This window comes from Lissotriton helveticus, chromosome 1_1, assembly GCF_964261635.1.
Source record: "Lissotriton helveticus chromosome 1_1, aLisHel1.1, whole genome shotgun sequence".
NCBI lineage: Eukaryota > Metazoa > Chordata > Amphibia > Caudata > Salamandridae > Lissotriton > Lissotriton helveticus.
Window position 1 is genome coordinate 1,684,147,409 of NC_136057.1, and position 18,680 is coordinate 1,684,166,088.

Sequence of the window (18,680 nt, forward strand, 5' to 3'; positions counted from 1 at the left end):
CATTGAGCAGACAGGTCTGCAGAACCTCTGCATTTTCAATGAAAGCTGCTAGTCCAACAGCTCTCTCTGCGACTCCATTTAACAGTTCATAGAAGATCTTCCTAGAGACAGGCATTCGGATTTTCAGGAAATTGTTAATGAGGGAATAATGGTGTAAAACCAAGCTGCACTGTAGCTGAATCCTCCACTCTAGCAGCGCATGGTTATTGTTGGGGACTAGCGCTTCTGTGTTCATCTTAGCTGAGACTCACAAGTGTGAAACCAGAAGCCCAATTCCGGATTCTGAACCTCCGTTTTTCAGGTAACACTTTATTTGGCTCACATGTTGATGGTGAGATGTCTAGAATGAAGTTTGAGTTTAACACTCTCCAATCTGTCAGATTAGAGTAAAGGCGAAATATATAGCAGACCTTCCTATTGGCCCTATGACTGCCACTTTTTCCACCAGATGGTTTAAGATCCTTATTGGACTACAGGACAGCAGCAACAACAATAATCTCAGCTGCATAGACATCAACAACAGCGCAGTCAGTCAAGAGGTGAATATTGACAGCGACCAACTGACCAAGCCACTAAAATAACGGGTGGCAAACAGTGAGTCCTCTCGTCTCCCTCTCCCATTGCCTACTCCGGTAGTGGGAAGTATAACACCTTTCCTGCAAGATTAGCAAATAATAACCACTGACAAATGGGTTCTGAATATTGTAGAGCATACAGTACTGTCTCAAATTCAAGAGTCCACCAACATATATTCCACCAAAAAAATCGTCCTTTTACCAGCTGTAAAAACTGTGAAAAGAAGTATCAATCCTCGTACAGAAATACATGGTGGAGAAGAATGGGAATTTACTCCCAATATTTGCTGGTGAAAAAGAAAGGACCCTAAAATTCATATAGACCCATTTTAGACTTCAAGAAATCGCACAAATGGATTGGCAAAGTAAAATTCTGAACGTTGGCTCTTCATCAGATCTAAACTTAACTCCATCAAGGGGACTGGCTATAAACCTACAAGATGCCTATTATCACATCCTGATAGTCAAAAACCATCAAATATTTCTGAGGTTCATTGTAGGAAAAGAACATCACCAATACAAGATCCTTCCCTTCAACATCAAGTCCGCACAGCAAACTTTCTCCAAATGTATGGTGGTGTAGCACCCCACCTCAGAAAAATGAAAATCTTCATCTATCCACAACCAGAACAATTGGTTCATCAAGGGATCTTCCCATTAGCAAGCAAGCCAACATTATCATCTAACCATTGTAACTCTCACTCAATTAGGTCTACGAGTGAATCATAACAAATCTGTCTCAACATCCGTTCAATCTCTGAATTACCTAGGTGCAGTTATAGACACAATACATACAAGTGTTTCCTTCGGAAGAGAGACAATTTATCCTTCAGAATTTTGCACTCTGAAGAAAACATCCCATCCAATACTGAGGCAAGTCTATTCCCTCCTGCGTTCAATGGTGTCATACATGTTTCTGGTCTCACGTGCATGTCTCTTCAAACAGCCTCTCCAGCAATGCCTGGAAGATCAATGGGTTCACCTCTCTGGTAGATGTGAAGACAGAGTGATGCTGACCACTCATGCAAAACAATCACTAAAATGGGGGTGCCGCTCAGAGAATCTCCTCAAAGGGATGGATTTCCACCAAGACATCCCAGTACAAGCATAGTAATGGATGCCTCCATGACAGGTTGGGGTGCTCATATTGACCATCTACAGATTAAAGGCCTGTGGTCTCAGAAGGAAGTTTTACCACATCATCCCTCACGAACGGACAGCAGTACATTGAGCACTGAAGGATTTCCTCTCATTGTTCAGAACAGAATTTGTCCTTGTTCAGACTGGCAATACAACAACCATGCATTTTCTGAACAAGCAGTGAGGGGCAAGGCCCAAACCTTTGTCCGTAGAAGCACAAACAATATGGAAGTGACTCTTTTTCCAGGCATCTCGGGTTCACAGCTGTCAATCTTCTGGGAACCTAGAATGCTCTAGTAGACACTCTTAGCAGAATCATTCAAGAAAATCACAAATGGGTTTTAAACAATGCTGTACTTAACAACATTTTTTCTGATTGGGGTTTCCCCCAAATAGATGTTCTCGCAGGCAGAGCAAACAAGAAATGCCCAATCTTCGCCTTGAGGGTCTTTCAACCAGGCACACTGGGGAATGCCCTATTGATAGACTGTCTAGGTGAATTTCTGTACGTCTTTCCTCCAGTTCCCCTAATGCCGACTGTGATCATCAAGTTCTCACACGTAAGCCAGAATGATTCTCATTGCTCTGGGGTGGCCTCGACAGTGGTGGTTCATGGTTCTTCTTCACCTCTCAGAATGTCCCCTCAGGTGGGCTTCTTTAGAGACCAGATCTTCTTCAGAAGTATGAATGCCAGATTCAACATACCAACCTTCAACCTTCACTTGTTTAACTTGGCCGCATGGCTCCTGAACTCATACAATATTGTCACCTGAATCTCTCTGAAGAATGCATGGATGTTGTGAGAGAAGCCAAAAGAACATCCACTAGAACTTCCTATGCCTTTATGTGGAAGAGATTCTCCATCTGGTGTGCTCAGAACAAATCCAGTCCTCTTATTTTTCAGGAAGAGGCTATTCTTTCATATATCCTCCATCTCGCTAAAGCAACATTTTAATTCTCAATTAGAGCGCATCTCGCAGCAATCACTCCTTTTTCAGAATGACTGCCGTCAAACATTTTCTTAAAGGCATTGAGAAAATATATCCCCGCTTAAGGAGACCTTCTCATCCATGGAAGTTATACATTGTCCTCTCGCTCCTTATGGGTCCTCCCTTTGAACCCATCCATAAGGTTTCTCTCCAACACCCATCTTGGAAAGCTTCCTTCTTGGTATCCAAAACTTCAGCTTGTAGAGTTAGCGAGATACAGGCTCTCTGTTCACATGAACCTTATACAGTATTCCATAGCAAGAGGGTAGTGATGAGAACATATCCTAATTCTTTCCTAAAGTAGTCTCAGATTTTCATTTCATTCAGACTAGTACTTTGCCCACATTCTTTGAGAACCTTCTTTTGCTGCAGAGGTCTCTCCATTCTCTGGATGTTAGGAGGGTTTTGAAATGTTATCTAGATACGACAGTCTTTAAGAAAATCAAAGCAACTCTTTATCAACTATGGTTCTGTGCAGAAATGATATGCCACTTCTAAACAATTCTTGTCTTGATGGATAGTCTCCTGCATAATCCTATGTTATCAAAAAGCAAACAAAACTCTTTCTGGTAGACCCAGAGCCCACTCCACCAGAGGGAAATCAGTTACTGCTGCTTTACGTAGTAACATCCCAATTGTTGAGACTTGCAAAGCTGAAACTTAGAGATTAGTTCACACCTTTAAGAGACACTATTATATTGATTCAGATGTGTAGGCTGATGCTCAGCGTGGGCAAGCATCTCTTAAACATTTGTTTGTCTAATTATTATATTCTCCTTTTTTATCACTTCCTTTGTAGGATTTTTGGGGGATGATCTAGCTTATCTATTCAGTGCATATGATTATCAATGGTGATCCCGTGAGAGAAGAGGATTGGTTTCTTAGCTGTAATCCTAGTTTTGCAGCATAGACGTCTTCTAGATTCACAAACTGTGCATATTCCGCCATCCAGTGTTTGGAATCGATTGTCAAAAAGAACTGAGTAAACTGACACCTGCAGGTCATAATGGGTCTCTGGAGGTCAAGAGCCTCTTAAAGGCCTAGTCTCCTTTTTGCATCTTTTAAATGCTGCAGCCTAGGCAGGCTACATTGCTGTTCATTACTCCTTATCTTACTGTAAAAAGGTAGTAAAATGTGTTCGTGAAGGATGTTTTTAAATGGTCACTTTTCATTTTACTAAAGTGACTTTTAAGGGTATGACCCTTTTTTCCTTCGAAATTTTAAGTAATTATATACGACTGGGAATATAGCTTGATTTTAAGGGCGCAAAAGTTAACTTCTGTCACATATGTTTCGTGGCCCTTCCGAAGGAAGGCGAAGTAGATGTGACTTTGAATGAACTGCTCTGCAGTCCCCGAACGATGGCTGGACTGTTCAGTCCTTATGATTTCGAAGGAGATTCCACTGAAAGAGAGTAAGGATTACAGGTAATAACCATTCTCTTTACATCGACCGATTTGGTGTTTGATGGGTGGTTTAGCTTGTGTGTTTAGTAGCACAGTTATATAACTAATTTATTATCACAAGGCCTGTTGATTGCTTGGGACGGTCTTTCCCACCATTCTTGTTGTCATTCGCAGAAGCGCATGTCTGCCTGCCAAGCCAGTTCAAGTGCACGAACGTCCATCGCTGTATCCCTGGCATCTTCCGCTGCAATGGGCAAGACAACTGTGGTGATGGAGAGGATGAGAAAGAATGTCGTAAGTATAGACTCTCACTTTTTATTCTGCTTCTCAAGTCCCCCACTAAGGCTCATGCACATACTTGGCAGTGTTTCTAAACCATATCCTGTAGCATTATCTACTTTTACATGATGGTAACCCATGCATAGCTCTGCCAATGCTAGTTGGATGCACACCTTTGCCACTAGTTCTTAATTTTGACCTGCCTGGCCCACAAAAATGTCAGCTTTTTGCCTGTCCAGAGCACTGCCAATGCTAGTCAGTCTTGACCTCCGCAACCGCACTACTAGAGTATTAGGCCACTTGCATAGGCTTGGCAGCGCTCCTTTGTTCTGACCTGCATAACACCTGCTATTTCAATGCTCAACCCATACAAAGTACTTAAATAAATGTGTTTCTATATAGGGTTGGCCCAAAGCTTGTTAGTGTGTCTTGGTCATATCCATCACAACATATATGATACCGCACTTCAATAAACTGTCATAAGTGGGGCTCCAGGTCTGCTGTTGATTCCACACATATATAATTTACTCAATGCCACACATAATTGTTTAATCAGATATTTATTATGTACAACACCTCCAGTGCACTGTTAACAAGATAACATAACCCAATCACACTAATTAATTCACCTAATACTAATTACACTTGTTATGGGGAATTTCAGAGGTTTTACTTTTAACCAGCCTTATTTAAATTTCTTCACACTATCACCTAGATTCATCATCGGCATGTTTTGCGAGTCTAATAGCGATTATTAAGGAATCGCTATTACAGACTCGCAAAACGGGATTCAAGTAGAAATCGCAATATTTATTGCGATTCCTACAGCTTCCTTATTTGCGATTAGCTAATTGCTAATCGCAAATAAGGAATAACTCCCCATTCATTCCTATGGGCCTAAAGGCCCATAGGAATGAATGGGAACACATATCAATGTGCGAATCGCTATTAGCGATTCGCATTTTGAGTTTGCGATTTCAAGGGTGCAAGGGAGTCCAAAGGACACCCTGTTGCACCCCTGAAATGATATTGGACGCTGGTGTTACGCACACACATGTCCAAAGGACATGTGTGTGTGTAACATACAACTTAGAAAAATGCACTTAAGTGCATTTTTCTAAGTTTCCGCTATTTACCACGAGGTATGACTTCGCGGTAAATAGCAGCCCAAAATTGCAAATTCACAATTTTTAAATGTTTCATGAATTGCATTTAAGGAATCTCAAATAGAGATTCCTTAAACGCAATTCCTCGCAAAATTGCGATTTCTATATTAGCGATTTTTGCATTTGGGATGATGAACCCCAAATGCAAAAATTGCGCTCGCAAAGGGCCAGATTCTCAGAATCTGGCCCTTTGCAAGCGCAATTTCCCTTGATGAATCTGGCTGTAAGTTCCATATTGGAGTCATTCAAAAATGTATTTGTTGCAAAGTGGGTTCCGCTTAATCCCTCTGTATTTTTTGGCTTTTTTTCCTCTTAGTTTGTGGCCTTTTTCTGTGAGGGAGTCTCACTACCCTAGTTTCACAGTAAATTCACATTAAATTGACTGACAGTGCTAATGACCAGTCTCTGCCTTTTATGAAAAGGTTGCTGCTGTGCAGCTAGGATAAGAGGCTTTGGGCTGGTTATACATGAAAACGCTCATGTGCGGACTGTATGTGTGAGACTACCATCTTGCATTGCTTGTTATCTGCACGCAGGTAGTCTGTTGCAAAACAGACCTTTGATAGATTGGTACCAACATAGGATAGGACTTATTATGTGAGTGGGCAGTCATCTTGTAGGTCTGTAGCGCTTACTGAAGGTCTGTGGTGCTTAAGTTGTATTGCACGTTATAGGTGAAATATGCTCTAGAGTAGTTTTGCTCCACTTAGGTCTGCAGGGTCCAGCAAGGTAACAATCTAGGTTTAAACATGCATCCAGAGGCTAGATTTACAGTAAAAAACATCATACGTGTACTACTTTCGTCACTATAAGAATGATCATGTTTCCCTGGCATAGCACATAATCAGATTCCAGGCCTTTGTCGCCCATACAAGGCCATCTTAATTACTCTGCTCTCCGGCATGAGGATCAAAGGCCAGTTCCTGGAAAAGGAAGTGGTGGGGAGAAAATCTGCCTCTGTTAATGAGCTTGTCGCACTGCACCTAGGGTGAGTCAGCCCAGGCCCCAGGCCCAAATGGAGGAGATCCAGATCCCTGGAGACGAATACAAGAGGGTCTCATCTTTAAAGTTTTGGTGAGAAGGGATTAGGCAGCTCTGTCAGCTATGGTAGAGCTGAGGCTCTCCTGGAAGCTCTTTCTATAGACAACTTGAAGTTGTCATACTGGATTGCCCTAATGTCTACAGGTCTACAGGAGGACTTGGACAGGGGTGACATGATGTGGCACTCTAGGGTTAGCGAAGGTTGCTTGACTTCGTGAACTTTCCACCACTACTTAGAAACCCCTGCACAGGGGCTGAGAACGGGTGAGAAGACACTGGACCTGGAATTGACAAAAAGTAAAAGAACGCCCAGTTAGAAGGAGAAGCCAGCTGAACCCCTTCAAGGATCGGCATTAGGGCTTTGACACCATCTGACCCCCCAGACTCGGATTGGAGTCAGTGGTGCTTGGCCCCCTGATGAACACTTAGTAATAGTGGCGGTCTGGACCTGCTGGGGGACCCTGGATGATTCCTCTTGAACGTCTGTTAAATGGCCCTTGATTCCACTGCTAACACTTAAGTTCCGTGCAAGGAAGCCATAGGATCAGGTATTGCGGCAGGGAGGGTGTTCTGCTTGCTGGCTGTGGAAGAATCCCCATGCTGGAGAGAATATTAGGAATCCAGGGTGAGGACATGTTGGGCGCAGGGAGTACTGATCCAGGCTTCCCATGCCAGGGTCCCTTTTAGAGGCTAGACTAAAATGTCTCAAGGTCCCTGTTCCCCTGTAGGAAAGGAGTCATCACAGGGTCAGGTGCATTGCCTGCCCTCTGTGCCTTGATCGAGGAGCACTGGCTTGTCTCACTGCCTGTGCTCCTTACAGGCTAAAGAAATGCATTACTCCCGCCTTCAGGCCACAGCAGAAGAGAAACTGCTTCATCTTGGCAGGAGCAGAAGAACGGATGTACTCACTTCGGTTCATCTCATACCTTCCCCATCCTTTGACAGCACCCACGTTCCTTGTAGGTGTGGGTGCCCGGGGTTTAACAACATAAAAGTGAACAAGGACCGCAGCGCAAGGCCACTTACCTTGCCTCCCCGAGCCATTCGTCAGTTAATCACTTCTCCAGCATGGAGCACCCCATAATTGCCCCCCAAAAAAAGATTGCCCCCTTAATCACCAAGGGATTGAATCTCTGACCCTGGGAGAGGTTTTGCCTACTCCAAACTCTTACAAAACCCATGCTTACGCACATATTCTTGGAAGGGCAGAAACTCCTTTTGGTGGATCCTAAGGCTGCTGTTGTGGCCTGGTAAAAGAAAGACTCTGAGACTCCTGTATTGAAAGCAGAGCTTGAGTGACAATGAAATGTTGTCAATGCAAAGTTTTACTGTTGGTGCTATCCCTATTGGTTTCAGTGGTGGGTGATCACGTGTGGCAGATTGTTATTGTCCCATTGATTTTCAGAGGTGTTACTTTGGTGAATTGTAACATGTGGCTTCTGTTATATGTCACTTCTGATTCATCCTTCAGGGAGGCCCAAGTTGATTCTAGTGTCTGGGCCGAGGACTATATTTATGTCACATACTGTGAGTACTGCTGACCCACGTGTAAAAAGATCTTGCACTCATCCCCGCCATGGTGCACCACAGCCTTCCAGCTTAGGTCAACACTGCGAGCTAGCCTCGGGCAGAGAAAGGAGGAGAACGTTCTTGATCCCGATCGGGCAACAAGGACACTGAATAGGGACTGTTCCAGCTCTGCACCGAAACACAAGCCCGCATCGACTGAGACATCGGCACTCAATCGCAAATTGACACCGACAGACACATCAGCACTGATGGATGCCAAGTAGGCTGTGACCCTGCGAAAAACGTCAGATCCAATGAACGCCCGGGCTCAAGCATCTCTGAATCAAAACAGCCCTCAGCTCCGTGTACTGAATAACAGCAAAACTGCACTCTTCTGGCCAGAAGAAAAGTCACAAATCTGGGGGACCATGTAAGAAACTGGCTCTATATATACTACACCAAAATGAGGTATAGTGTATATAGAGTCCAAGTGTCCCCAGGGGTAGGCAGAGGTTAAAGTTAGATGAAACCTTACTCTCTAATAGTGGCAGCTTGGTCGAGCAGTAAGGCAATATCAGAGGACAGTGTTAAGCATTTAATGTACTCACTCAGTATACTGTTGTTTATTTTTAGAACCAAACAAGCTTGGTACAGGTAAGCATTAAATACTTTTCAGTAATACGTTACTGGATATAGAACAGTTTGAAAATTCAATAGAAATAGTACTTTGTTTAATTTACAGGGGAGCAGTAGTATGCAACACTTAGCAAATATAGTACATTTAAATGAATAGACTTTTTCAATAAATTGTAGGTAAGTTACTTTTTCAAACTTTGTGCTGGATGTCTAGATTCAGCACTGGGACATTGTAGGAAAGTGGCTCCGTATATACTGCACCACAGTAAGGTACAGTGTGCACAGTCGACAGTCCCCAGAGGTTTGGCAGAGGTTAAAGTTAGATATAACCTTACTCTCTAAAGTGGTAGCTTGGTCAAGCAGTAAGGCAGTATCAGAGGACAGTGTAAAGCATTTGTTGTACACACTCAGACAGCAAATGGTCTCACACACTTAAGAACTGAACTCTAGGTCAATTGTTTTGTACATACAAATATATTGTTTTATTTTAGAACCACAAGTAGGTATAAAAATACTTTCTCAGAAAGAGATGTTGCAATTGAATACTTTCAATGAGCAATAGACTTTTAAATGCAATAGATACAGTTGTTGCAATATGCACCATAAACTTAACACAATAAGAACATTGAGCTCAAAGGGAATTTTAAGTCAAATGAAATATCAATTACTTTGCGTATGTTTTTCCTACTCTGTGATGGATCCTGGATTCAGCCCTGGTGCATCTCCTGTAAACAGTTGAAAGAAATCGTTTTTGATACACAGGCGATCCAGCACTGCGATCTCTCCTGGTAACAGGTGAGTAGTTTTGTTTTCGTTGATCGTATGATTTTTAGTGAATATTTCAAAGTAAGTTGGGAAGCTGTAGGTTAGGTAGACACCCAGGAGTTGGGCACAGGGGGCGCCGGGTGCAGGGGTGTTTTTTGGTGTAGGGAAATATTACCCTCTGCTAGTCCCGGTTGGAGGGGTCCCTTGTTGTGAGGCTGCAGGTGTCATCAGGAGAGTCGAGGAGGGTCCTTGGGTGCTGGATTCTGGGTCACAGTCGCCGGGGGAACGTCCTCGTGGTCTTTGTCCACTCAGGCACGGGCCGGGCTCGGCTGGTGCATAGTGTGCTTGCTTGATTCGCTGTTCCTGGCTGGCACCTGGGGTTGTAGGTCTTTGAGCAGAACCACTGCTCATGGGAGTCCCATTCTTTGGATGAGCAAGGCAGTCAGGTCCTCTGGGGTTTTCGAGGTTGCTGACCAGAGGAGACGCTGGGATTTAGCAGGAGCAGGTTTGAGGGTTAACAGGCCTGTAGGGCTGTGGCCAAGTCAGTTGGTGTCATCCTCTTGTTAGCAGCTGCATGGCAGGTCTTCTTTCTTCTTGTTCTTCTTTGTAGTTTCAGAATCTGGATCTGAAGAAGGAAGGTTCAGGGTGCTCCTAAAAACTAAATTCAGGGGCAGTACAGGTAGGGGAAGGTCAGGGACCAATGGGTCCCTTCCCTGGGGTGAGCCCCCTATCCTGCCACTCTCCAGTGGGAGGGGGCAGGAGCCTGTCTCTGATTGGGTAGAGCTCCCCATCCTCAAGATGGCGAGAGCCCGGAGTTGTGCTTCACCTCGCCTCCCCCACCTGAGGGGTGGGGTTGGCAGAGGCTGGCACACCCCCTTTCCTCACTTAGGGTTTCCCGCCATTCTTCCCGCCGGAGTGGGGGTCAGAACCGGTGGGTGCCAGTTGCTGAGCACAGCTAGTGGCCTGGAGAAGCTCACAAAGGCGGCATTCCTTTGAAGCTCCCCCTGCCCATCCTGGAGGCGCAGGCCTAGCACCTCGCCCCAGGATGTGTATTGTTGCTGGCCAACAAGAGCGGATGGCTCTCTACCCAGGGGTCCAGCAACGAGTCCGCTGGGTTGTAGCCTAGGCAGCCTCTCTGTCAGGACACTGTTTGTGGGCTAGTGTCAGGGGGCAACTCTAAGTTGCCCTCTGTCATGTATTTTACATTAAATCCCACACTGGCATCAGTGTGGATTTAATGTGCTGAGAAGTTTGATACCAAACTTCTCAGTCTTCAGTGTAGGCATCATGGTGCTGTGGAGTTCGTGATGACGACCTCCCAGCACCATAGACTCTTAATGGCAGCACTGCACTTACAGTGCCCAGGAATGGCCCTGGGTACTGTAGGGCCACAGGGCTCATGCACCTGTGCCCACACCACTGGCATATGGCATCCAGCTAGAGGGGCGACTGAGGTATGCCAGAGCAGTGTGTTGTGGGCATGGCACACAGGGATGTGTGCCATGTCGACTTTGTTTTGTTCTGAACCAGGACACTCGGCCTGCAAAGGCAGTGTGTGTCAGGGTACAGGGCCTCTAAGGTTGGCACAATAAGTGCTGCAGCCCCTAGGGACCTTCTCTGGTCGCAGTGCCCTGGGTACCTAGGGTACCATTTACCAGCTGTTGACATTGTGGCCAGAGATGCCGATTGGGTTTAGGTTTCAATACAGTTTTAGGGAAGGAACACAGGCCCTGGGTACCTGATTGGCAGGAGCCCAGGGCACACTCAGTCAAAGTACATCAGCAATTCAGCAAAAAATGGGGGCCCAAGTCATCCTTGTGGCTCCGGATTGGGCACAAAGATACTGGTATCCCGAGCTACTCAGCATGGCGATCGATCTCCCGATCCGACTGCCTCTTCGGGAGGATCTGCTGTCGCAGCAGCAGTGGACGGTTCTCCACCCGAACATGTCCAGCCTCCACCTCCATGCGTAGATATTGAGCGGCGACAATTGACACCTTTCGATCTTCCTCCCGAAGTCTGTGATGTCATTCTGGCAGCCAGGCGTCCCTCTACAAAAACGGTATACGCCTGCAGGTTCAACAAGTTTGTGGCATGGTGCATGGCAAAGGCTGTGAATCCCCTTTCTGCCCATCTTTCTGAGGTTATTTTGTTCCTTCTTTCTTTAGCCCAGCAGGGCTCTGCTCTGGGCACGATCAAAGGTTATCTTTCGGCCATTTCGCCCTTTCTACGTCTTCCTGATCAACCTTCTCTTGTTAAGTCTCTGGTTGTGAACTGTTTTCTAAAAGGCATTAAGCACCTTGTTCCCTCCGGTGCCATTTATCAGGCCTCAGTGGGACTTAAACCTTGTCTTGATGTTTGTGATATGCGCTCCCTTCGAGCCCCTTCATAACTGTCCTTTACGTCTTCTCACTCTTAAGACGGCTTTCCTGGTAGCTATCACCTCTGCCAGAAGAGTGAATGAGCTCCAGGCTCTTTCTTCTAAACCTACTTTCATTTCTATTCATCCGGACAAGGTGGTTCTGAGGACCTGTCCTTTTTTCTTGCCAAAGGTTGTTACGCCCTTCCACATCAGGCAGACCATCACTTTGCCCACCTTATTTACGCCCCCTCATTCTTCCAGAGAGGAAGAGAGGCTCCACTGTCTTGACTCAAAGCATGCACTTTCCTTCTACCTGAGCCGCACACAACAGTTCCGGGTGGATGACCAGCTCTTTGTTGGCTAAATGTGCGCCAAAGAAGGTCGGACCGTGTACAAACGGACCATCTCTCGGTAGGTCGTTCTCTGCATCAAGGCCTGTTATTCGTTGGCTAAGAAGGAGCCTCCTGTGGGGTTGCGTGCCCATTTCACCAGGGGAACGGCAGTCACTACTGCCTTGGGACGCGGCATTCCCTTGCAGGACATTTTTCAGACAGCTAAGGGGGCCTTGCTGCACACGTTTACCAAGCACTACTGCCTTGACAGTCAAGTCCAGAGGGACGGCTTTTTTGGCCGTTCTGTGCTCTGTGACTTTCTGGTGTAATCCTGTTTGCAGACCCACCACCGGGGTTGGTATTGCTGTGGAATCTATTCTATAGTAAGGAATCTATCACTAACTTGTCTCTTTCAGATGCACAAGATACTACTTGTGTAACGATATGTTCGAGGCATATGAGCTGCATATTCTACACTTTGCATTAGATCGCCACTTGGTGTTGGGCTCGGATGATTGCATGTTGTTGTCGTCTTGGAAGAAGTCTTTTGTTGTCACAAGATAGGTGACTCCTCCCTTGGCCGATAGTGCGCATGGGCATCGGCTCCATCCTTAGATTGTTTTTTTCCACCACTGGGTTTGGATGAAATGTCCGCTCCGGTTCAAAATCTACTTTTCAAGTACTTCGATGCGTAAAAACTTTTTTAAACTTCACCTAAATACTTTCGATATCGACAGACATCATCTCGACTCCGTTAGCTGAATTCCGGTCTTCAACGCGGGTCGTTGAGCCTATCCACACCGTGAGGCCTACACCTCATGGAAAGGACGCCATTCAAAAGATGCCCCAAGTGTGGAGCAAAGTTTCCACACAGCGACCATCACGAGGTGTGTAACCTGTGTTTATCACCTGAACACGACGAGTCGAGCTGCACAGCTTGTGCGTCCTTTCGATCCAAGAAGACCATTCGAGATCGGAGGGCCCATCAACGCGACATGCAGAGTTCAGCTCCGGAACCGGTGGATATCTTCGACGAAGGTCCATGTGTCCCCGAGGAAGATTCCAATGATCTCCAGATCGTATCTGAGGCAGATGACTCCGATGACTACATACCATCAGGTTAACGCGTGAGTTCGACTGCCCCTGCCCCATACCCAGCACCCAAATCGTAGGTAAAGGTCAACACTCCGCCTCTGGGGCGCAGTCACGACCGAAAAACCACTTCCAAAGCCCCGCCATCGAGCCCGGCTCCGAAGAAAATACTCAAGCCTTTTGGTAGCTCCTTACCGAGCAAGCCACACGTACTGATCCCACCACCTCCCTCGGCACCAAAACCGAAAGAAGTCTCTGCTCCGAAACCATCGACTTCAAAAGACAAACCGATGAAGCCAGCATCCGACGCCTCGAAGCCGACGACACCAGCTTCCACTCCGAAGCCATCATCTTCGATACCTAAACCTACAAGGCCTGATTCCAATGCGCTCAAGCACTCGAAACAGCCTACAACTCTGAAAACAACACCTTTGGTGCCGAAATCTACGCCAAAGGACACTTTAATAACTCCTAAGGCTAAAGACAAGCGGCAACCACGCCCGGAACCGAAAAAATCGGCGCCGACAAAGGTTCCACAAGGAGAAGACCTTTTCCAACCTGATCCTCTACAAAAGAAGATCTACATTGACCCAAAGACAGGTCATGTATCCACTACACCACACAGGAAGAGGAAATTAGACACAGTACCTGCAGTGCCTGTCAAGAAGGAGGACTCTACATCTCCTAGCACCCTTCTTCTCCTATACCTCCTTCACCTTCATCTCCTGTTCCTCCTAACATTTCACCTTAAATTTCTTCTGAACACTCTCCTCTTCATTCTTCACATTCACTTCAAAATGATGATGAGTATAGCCTAGGGGGAGGGGTAAACCCTGATGAGCCTTTCCCATACCCTATTGATGATCCAAACTGGGAGTACCCAAACCCACAAGATGTGCCAGATATTCCTGACCCACAGTCATATCCATCAAAAGCCTTTTCACCCAGAAAATATTAATTTTGGGTACTTGCTGAACAGGGCTGCCATTTACCACGGGGTCACCATGCATTCAGATGAGGCAGAGGAAGATTTATTGTTAGATACATTTGTACAATCGCAAAGGTCTGTTCAAATTCTTCCTATGATTAAAGGGGTCATCAAACATGCTCCATAGGTATTTAAAGATCCTGTACGTGATAGGATCCTAAACACTAGAATTGAAAAAAAGTACAGGCCTGCTCCTGGGGATCCAGCCTACATTAAAGGACAACTACCCTTAGATTCACTAGTTGTCTCAAATGCTAGAAAGAGGGCAAACTCAGACGTCAGGTGAAGCACCTCCACCTGATAAAGAATTGAAGGTGATAGATGCTTCAGGCAAGAGAATAGCTGCACAAGCTACCAATACATGGCGTATAGCTAACACACAAGCCCTCCTTGCAAGATATGACAGGGCTCATTATGACCAGTTAGAAACACTACTAAAACATCTACCTGACCAATATAAGGCGCAGGCAAACAACCTTTTACAAGAAGGCAAGATAATTTCAAATGCCTCAATCAAGTGTGCACTTGATGTAGCAGACACTGCATCTAGAGCTGTAAACACTAGTGTCATATAGACGTCATGCATGGCTACGCATTTCAGGATTTAAGCAGGAAGGGCAAACTACCATCTTAAATCAGCCATTTAACCAACATCAATTGTTTGGACCAGAGGTAGACACAGCACTTGAGAAATTGAAAAAAGATACAGATACAGCCAAATCTATGGGAGCTTTGCAGTCCACACAAGCTAGAGGCTCCTTTCGTCGCTCCTTCTAAAGAGGAGGCTCCAAGCAGACTGGAGCCGACAATACAGCTCCCTTCAAGTCCAATACTCAAACATCCTCTAGTAAAGGATATTTTAGAGAAGGCTATAGAGGCAACAACAATAAGCGAAGAGGTTGGGTTAACAACAGTAATCGAACCACTTCCACCACAAAACAGTGACTTCCCTCTGCTCCTCCAACAGCATTCCACTCCTGTGGGGGGCAGATTAACACAGTTCCTACCTGTCTGGAATTCCATCACAACAGACAGGTGGGTAAGACAAATTACCCAGCATGGCTACTGCCTCGAACTTACAGCTACCCCTCCAAACATACCACCCAGGCAGCATCCAATGTCTGTAGAACACCTTACTCTGCTCAAACAAGAATTCCTATCACTTCTTCAAAAGGACGCTATAGCAATAGTTCCTTTATAACCTCAAGGAACAGGGGTTTACTCGCTGAATTTTCTAATACCCAAAAAGGACGGGACACTAAGACCAATTCTCGACCTCTGCCTCTCAACCATTATATACAATCAGATCATTTTCATATGATCACTTTACAACAAGCGCTCCTATTGCTGCAACAGGGCGACTTCCTTACAACACTAGATCTAAAGGACGCCTACTTCCACATTCTTATACATCCTTCTCACAGGCAGTATCTAAGGTTTATACTGGAAGGACAGCATTAGCAATTCAAAGGCCTTCCATTCAGGGTAACAACTGCACCAAGAGTATTCACAAAGTGCCTAGCAGTAGTAGCAGCACATCTCAGAAGACAAAAGATACATGTCTTCCCTTATCTGGACGATTGGCTCATAAAAGCCAAGTCATTCAATCCGTGTGTCCAACACACACATCAGATAATTCAAACATTGCACAACTTAGGGTTCACGATTAACTACACCAAGTCGCACCTTCAGCCCTCTCATGTACATCAATATTTAGGGGCTACAATAAACATGTCTACAGCTCTAGCGTTTCCCAGTCCAGCAAGAATACAGAGTATTCAAGCCTAAGTCATAAAGTTCCAACATCAACACTCTCTCCTAGCCAGAGTGTTTATGAGACTAATAGGCATGATGGCCTCTTGCATTTTCATTGTACCATATGCAAGACTGCAAATGCGTCCGTTACAGGAATGTCTAGCACAACAGTGGAGTCAGGCTCATAGGCGACTAACAGACCTAGTGTTGGTGGACAGCCGCACACATCGCTCTCTGCAGTGGTGGAACACCAAAAACATGACAAAAGGGCTGCCATTCCTTGAACCTGTTCCACAAATAGTACTCACAGCAGACGCATCTCTCACAGGATGGGGAGCCCATCTCCTATATCATACAACTCAAGGGCAATAGACCATATAACAAAGGTCGTTCCATATCAATCAACTAGAGCTGCTAGCAATATTCTTAGCACTCAAAACATTCCAAGTACAAAACAAAGCTGTCTTGATCCAGACGGACAACATGACAGCTATGTACTATATACAAAAACAGGGGGGGGGACACACTCTCTACAGCTCTCCCAGCTTGCACAGAACATTTGGAGATGGGCCATTCCACAAAACATATCTGTTAGCAGAACACCTTCCAGGAGTTCACAATCAGATAGCAGATCTGTTGAGTAGACAGACCCAACAAATTCACGAATGGGAACTACATCCGCAAGTTCTTCAACCATTCTTTCACAGGTGGGGTCATCCAGTTATAGATCTGTTCGCCACACACAAAAACGCAAAATGCCCAACCTTCGCCGCCAGCTTTCCACACCCGCTGCACAAGGGCAATGCAATATGGATGAACTAGTCAGGCAGATTTGCGTACGCATTTCCGCCACTACCACTAATACCACTAGTAGTACGCAAGCTCAGACAACCGTCTCTCAAATTGATCCTGGTAGCTCCCACATGGGCACGCCAACCTTGGATCACCACACTGCTAGAACTCTCTCTAGTTCCACACCTAAAGCTAAGTCTGACACCATCCCTGCTAACGCAGAACCATGGAGACATCAGACATCTAGATCCAAATCAACTGAATCTGGCGATCTGGCTCCTGAAGTCTTAGAGTTTGGTTATCTTAACCTACCACCAGACTGTATGAACATCATTAAAGAGGCCAGGAGACCTACTACTAGAGCTTGCTATGCTGCTAAATGGAAAAGATTTGCCATTTATTGCAACGATAACCTAATTGATCCCCTGGATGCTTCTATACAAAATATCATTTGCTACCTTCTACATTTACAAATATGTAACTTGGCATATTCATCTATATGCCTACATCTTGAAGCAATTGCAGCATATTTACAAAATAGACAAAATCTGTCTCTATTTAGAGTGCCTGCTAATAAAGCATTTATGGAAGGATTAAAAAGAATCATTACCCCCAGGTTACCACCCTCTCCAGTGTGGAACCTAAACGTTGTTCTTACAAGGCTCATGGGACCGCCTTTTGAACCTCTACACAAATGTGAACTGCAATTCCTCACATGGAAAACAGCTTTCCTTATTGCTATTACCTCTCTTAGGAGAGTAAGTGAGATACAGGCTTTCACTATACAAGAACCATTCTTACAACTACATTGTAACAAGGTGGTTCTAAGAACTAATCCTAAATTCCTTCCAAAAGTCATTACTCCTTTTCATTTAAACCAATCTGTAGAGTTACCTGTGTTTTTCCAAAATCCTGACTCTGTAGCAGAAAAAGCTCTACACACTAGACGGTAAAAGAGCTCATTATATTCTTCTTTATTATATAGATAGCACCAAATACTTTCGTAAAACAAAGCAATTGTTTGTATCTTTCTCTCCACCACATAAAGGCAACCCCATCTCTAAAGCTGGAATTGCAAGGTGGATTGTAAAATGTATACAAATATGCTATCAAAAAGCAAAACGTACATTAACAGTTTTTCCTAGAGCGCACTCCACACGCAAAGTAGGAGCCTCTATGGCTTTCTTAGGGAACATTCCCCTAGAAGACATCTGCAAAGCAGCAATATGGTCTACAACACACACCTTCACTAAACACTACTGTGTTGATGTGCAAGTCAAGCAGCAAGCTGCAGTAGGCCAAGCTGTTCTAAAAATTCTCTTTCAAACTACTGCAACAGATACAGGTGACCAGCGCTAGGGGAGACACTGCTGCACAATCAATGCAAAATGTAGAATCTGCAGCTCATTTGCCTCGAACGGAAAATGCTACTTACCAGTATGCATCTGTTCTTGGCATGTGGAGCTGCAGAGTACTACACGTCCTCCCGCCTTCCCGGGACCTGTATCTCTTCCAGTTTTATCTTAATTAGATATACACGCATGGACATCCTTTCTTTACTTCTACTAACTCCATCATTTCCCATCATGGCGAAAAACAATCTAAGGATGGAGCCGATGCCCATGTGCACTATCGTCCAAGGGAGGAGTCCCCTATCTCGTGACTACAAAAGACTTCTTCCAAGACGACGACAACATGCAATCATCCGAGCCCAACACCAGGTGGCAATCTAATGCAAAGTGTAGTACTCTGTAGCTCCACATGCCAAGAACAGATGCTTACTGGTAAGTATAATTTTCCATCTGTAAGAGACATTAGTGATAGATTCCTTACCGCCCCACCCATCCTCCCCA

The 18,680-nt window shown here is 45.2% G+C and overlaps 1 protein-coding gene across 1 annotated transcript in view; it reads left to right on the forward strand.

The window, feature by feature from the left end:
• Positions 1-18,680, forward strand: part of LRP1 (LDL receptor related protein 1) — a 1,472,234-nt gene that overhangs the window by 991,403 nt on the left and 462,151 nt on the right. The window contains 1 exon segment of the mRNA XM_078688974.1: positions 4,285-4,404. Within this exon segment, the coding sequence (XP_078545100.1) occupies positions 4,285-4,404 (120 nt within the window).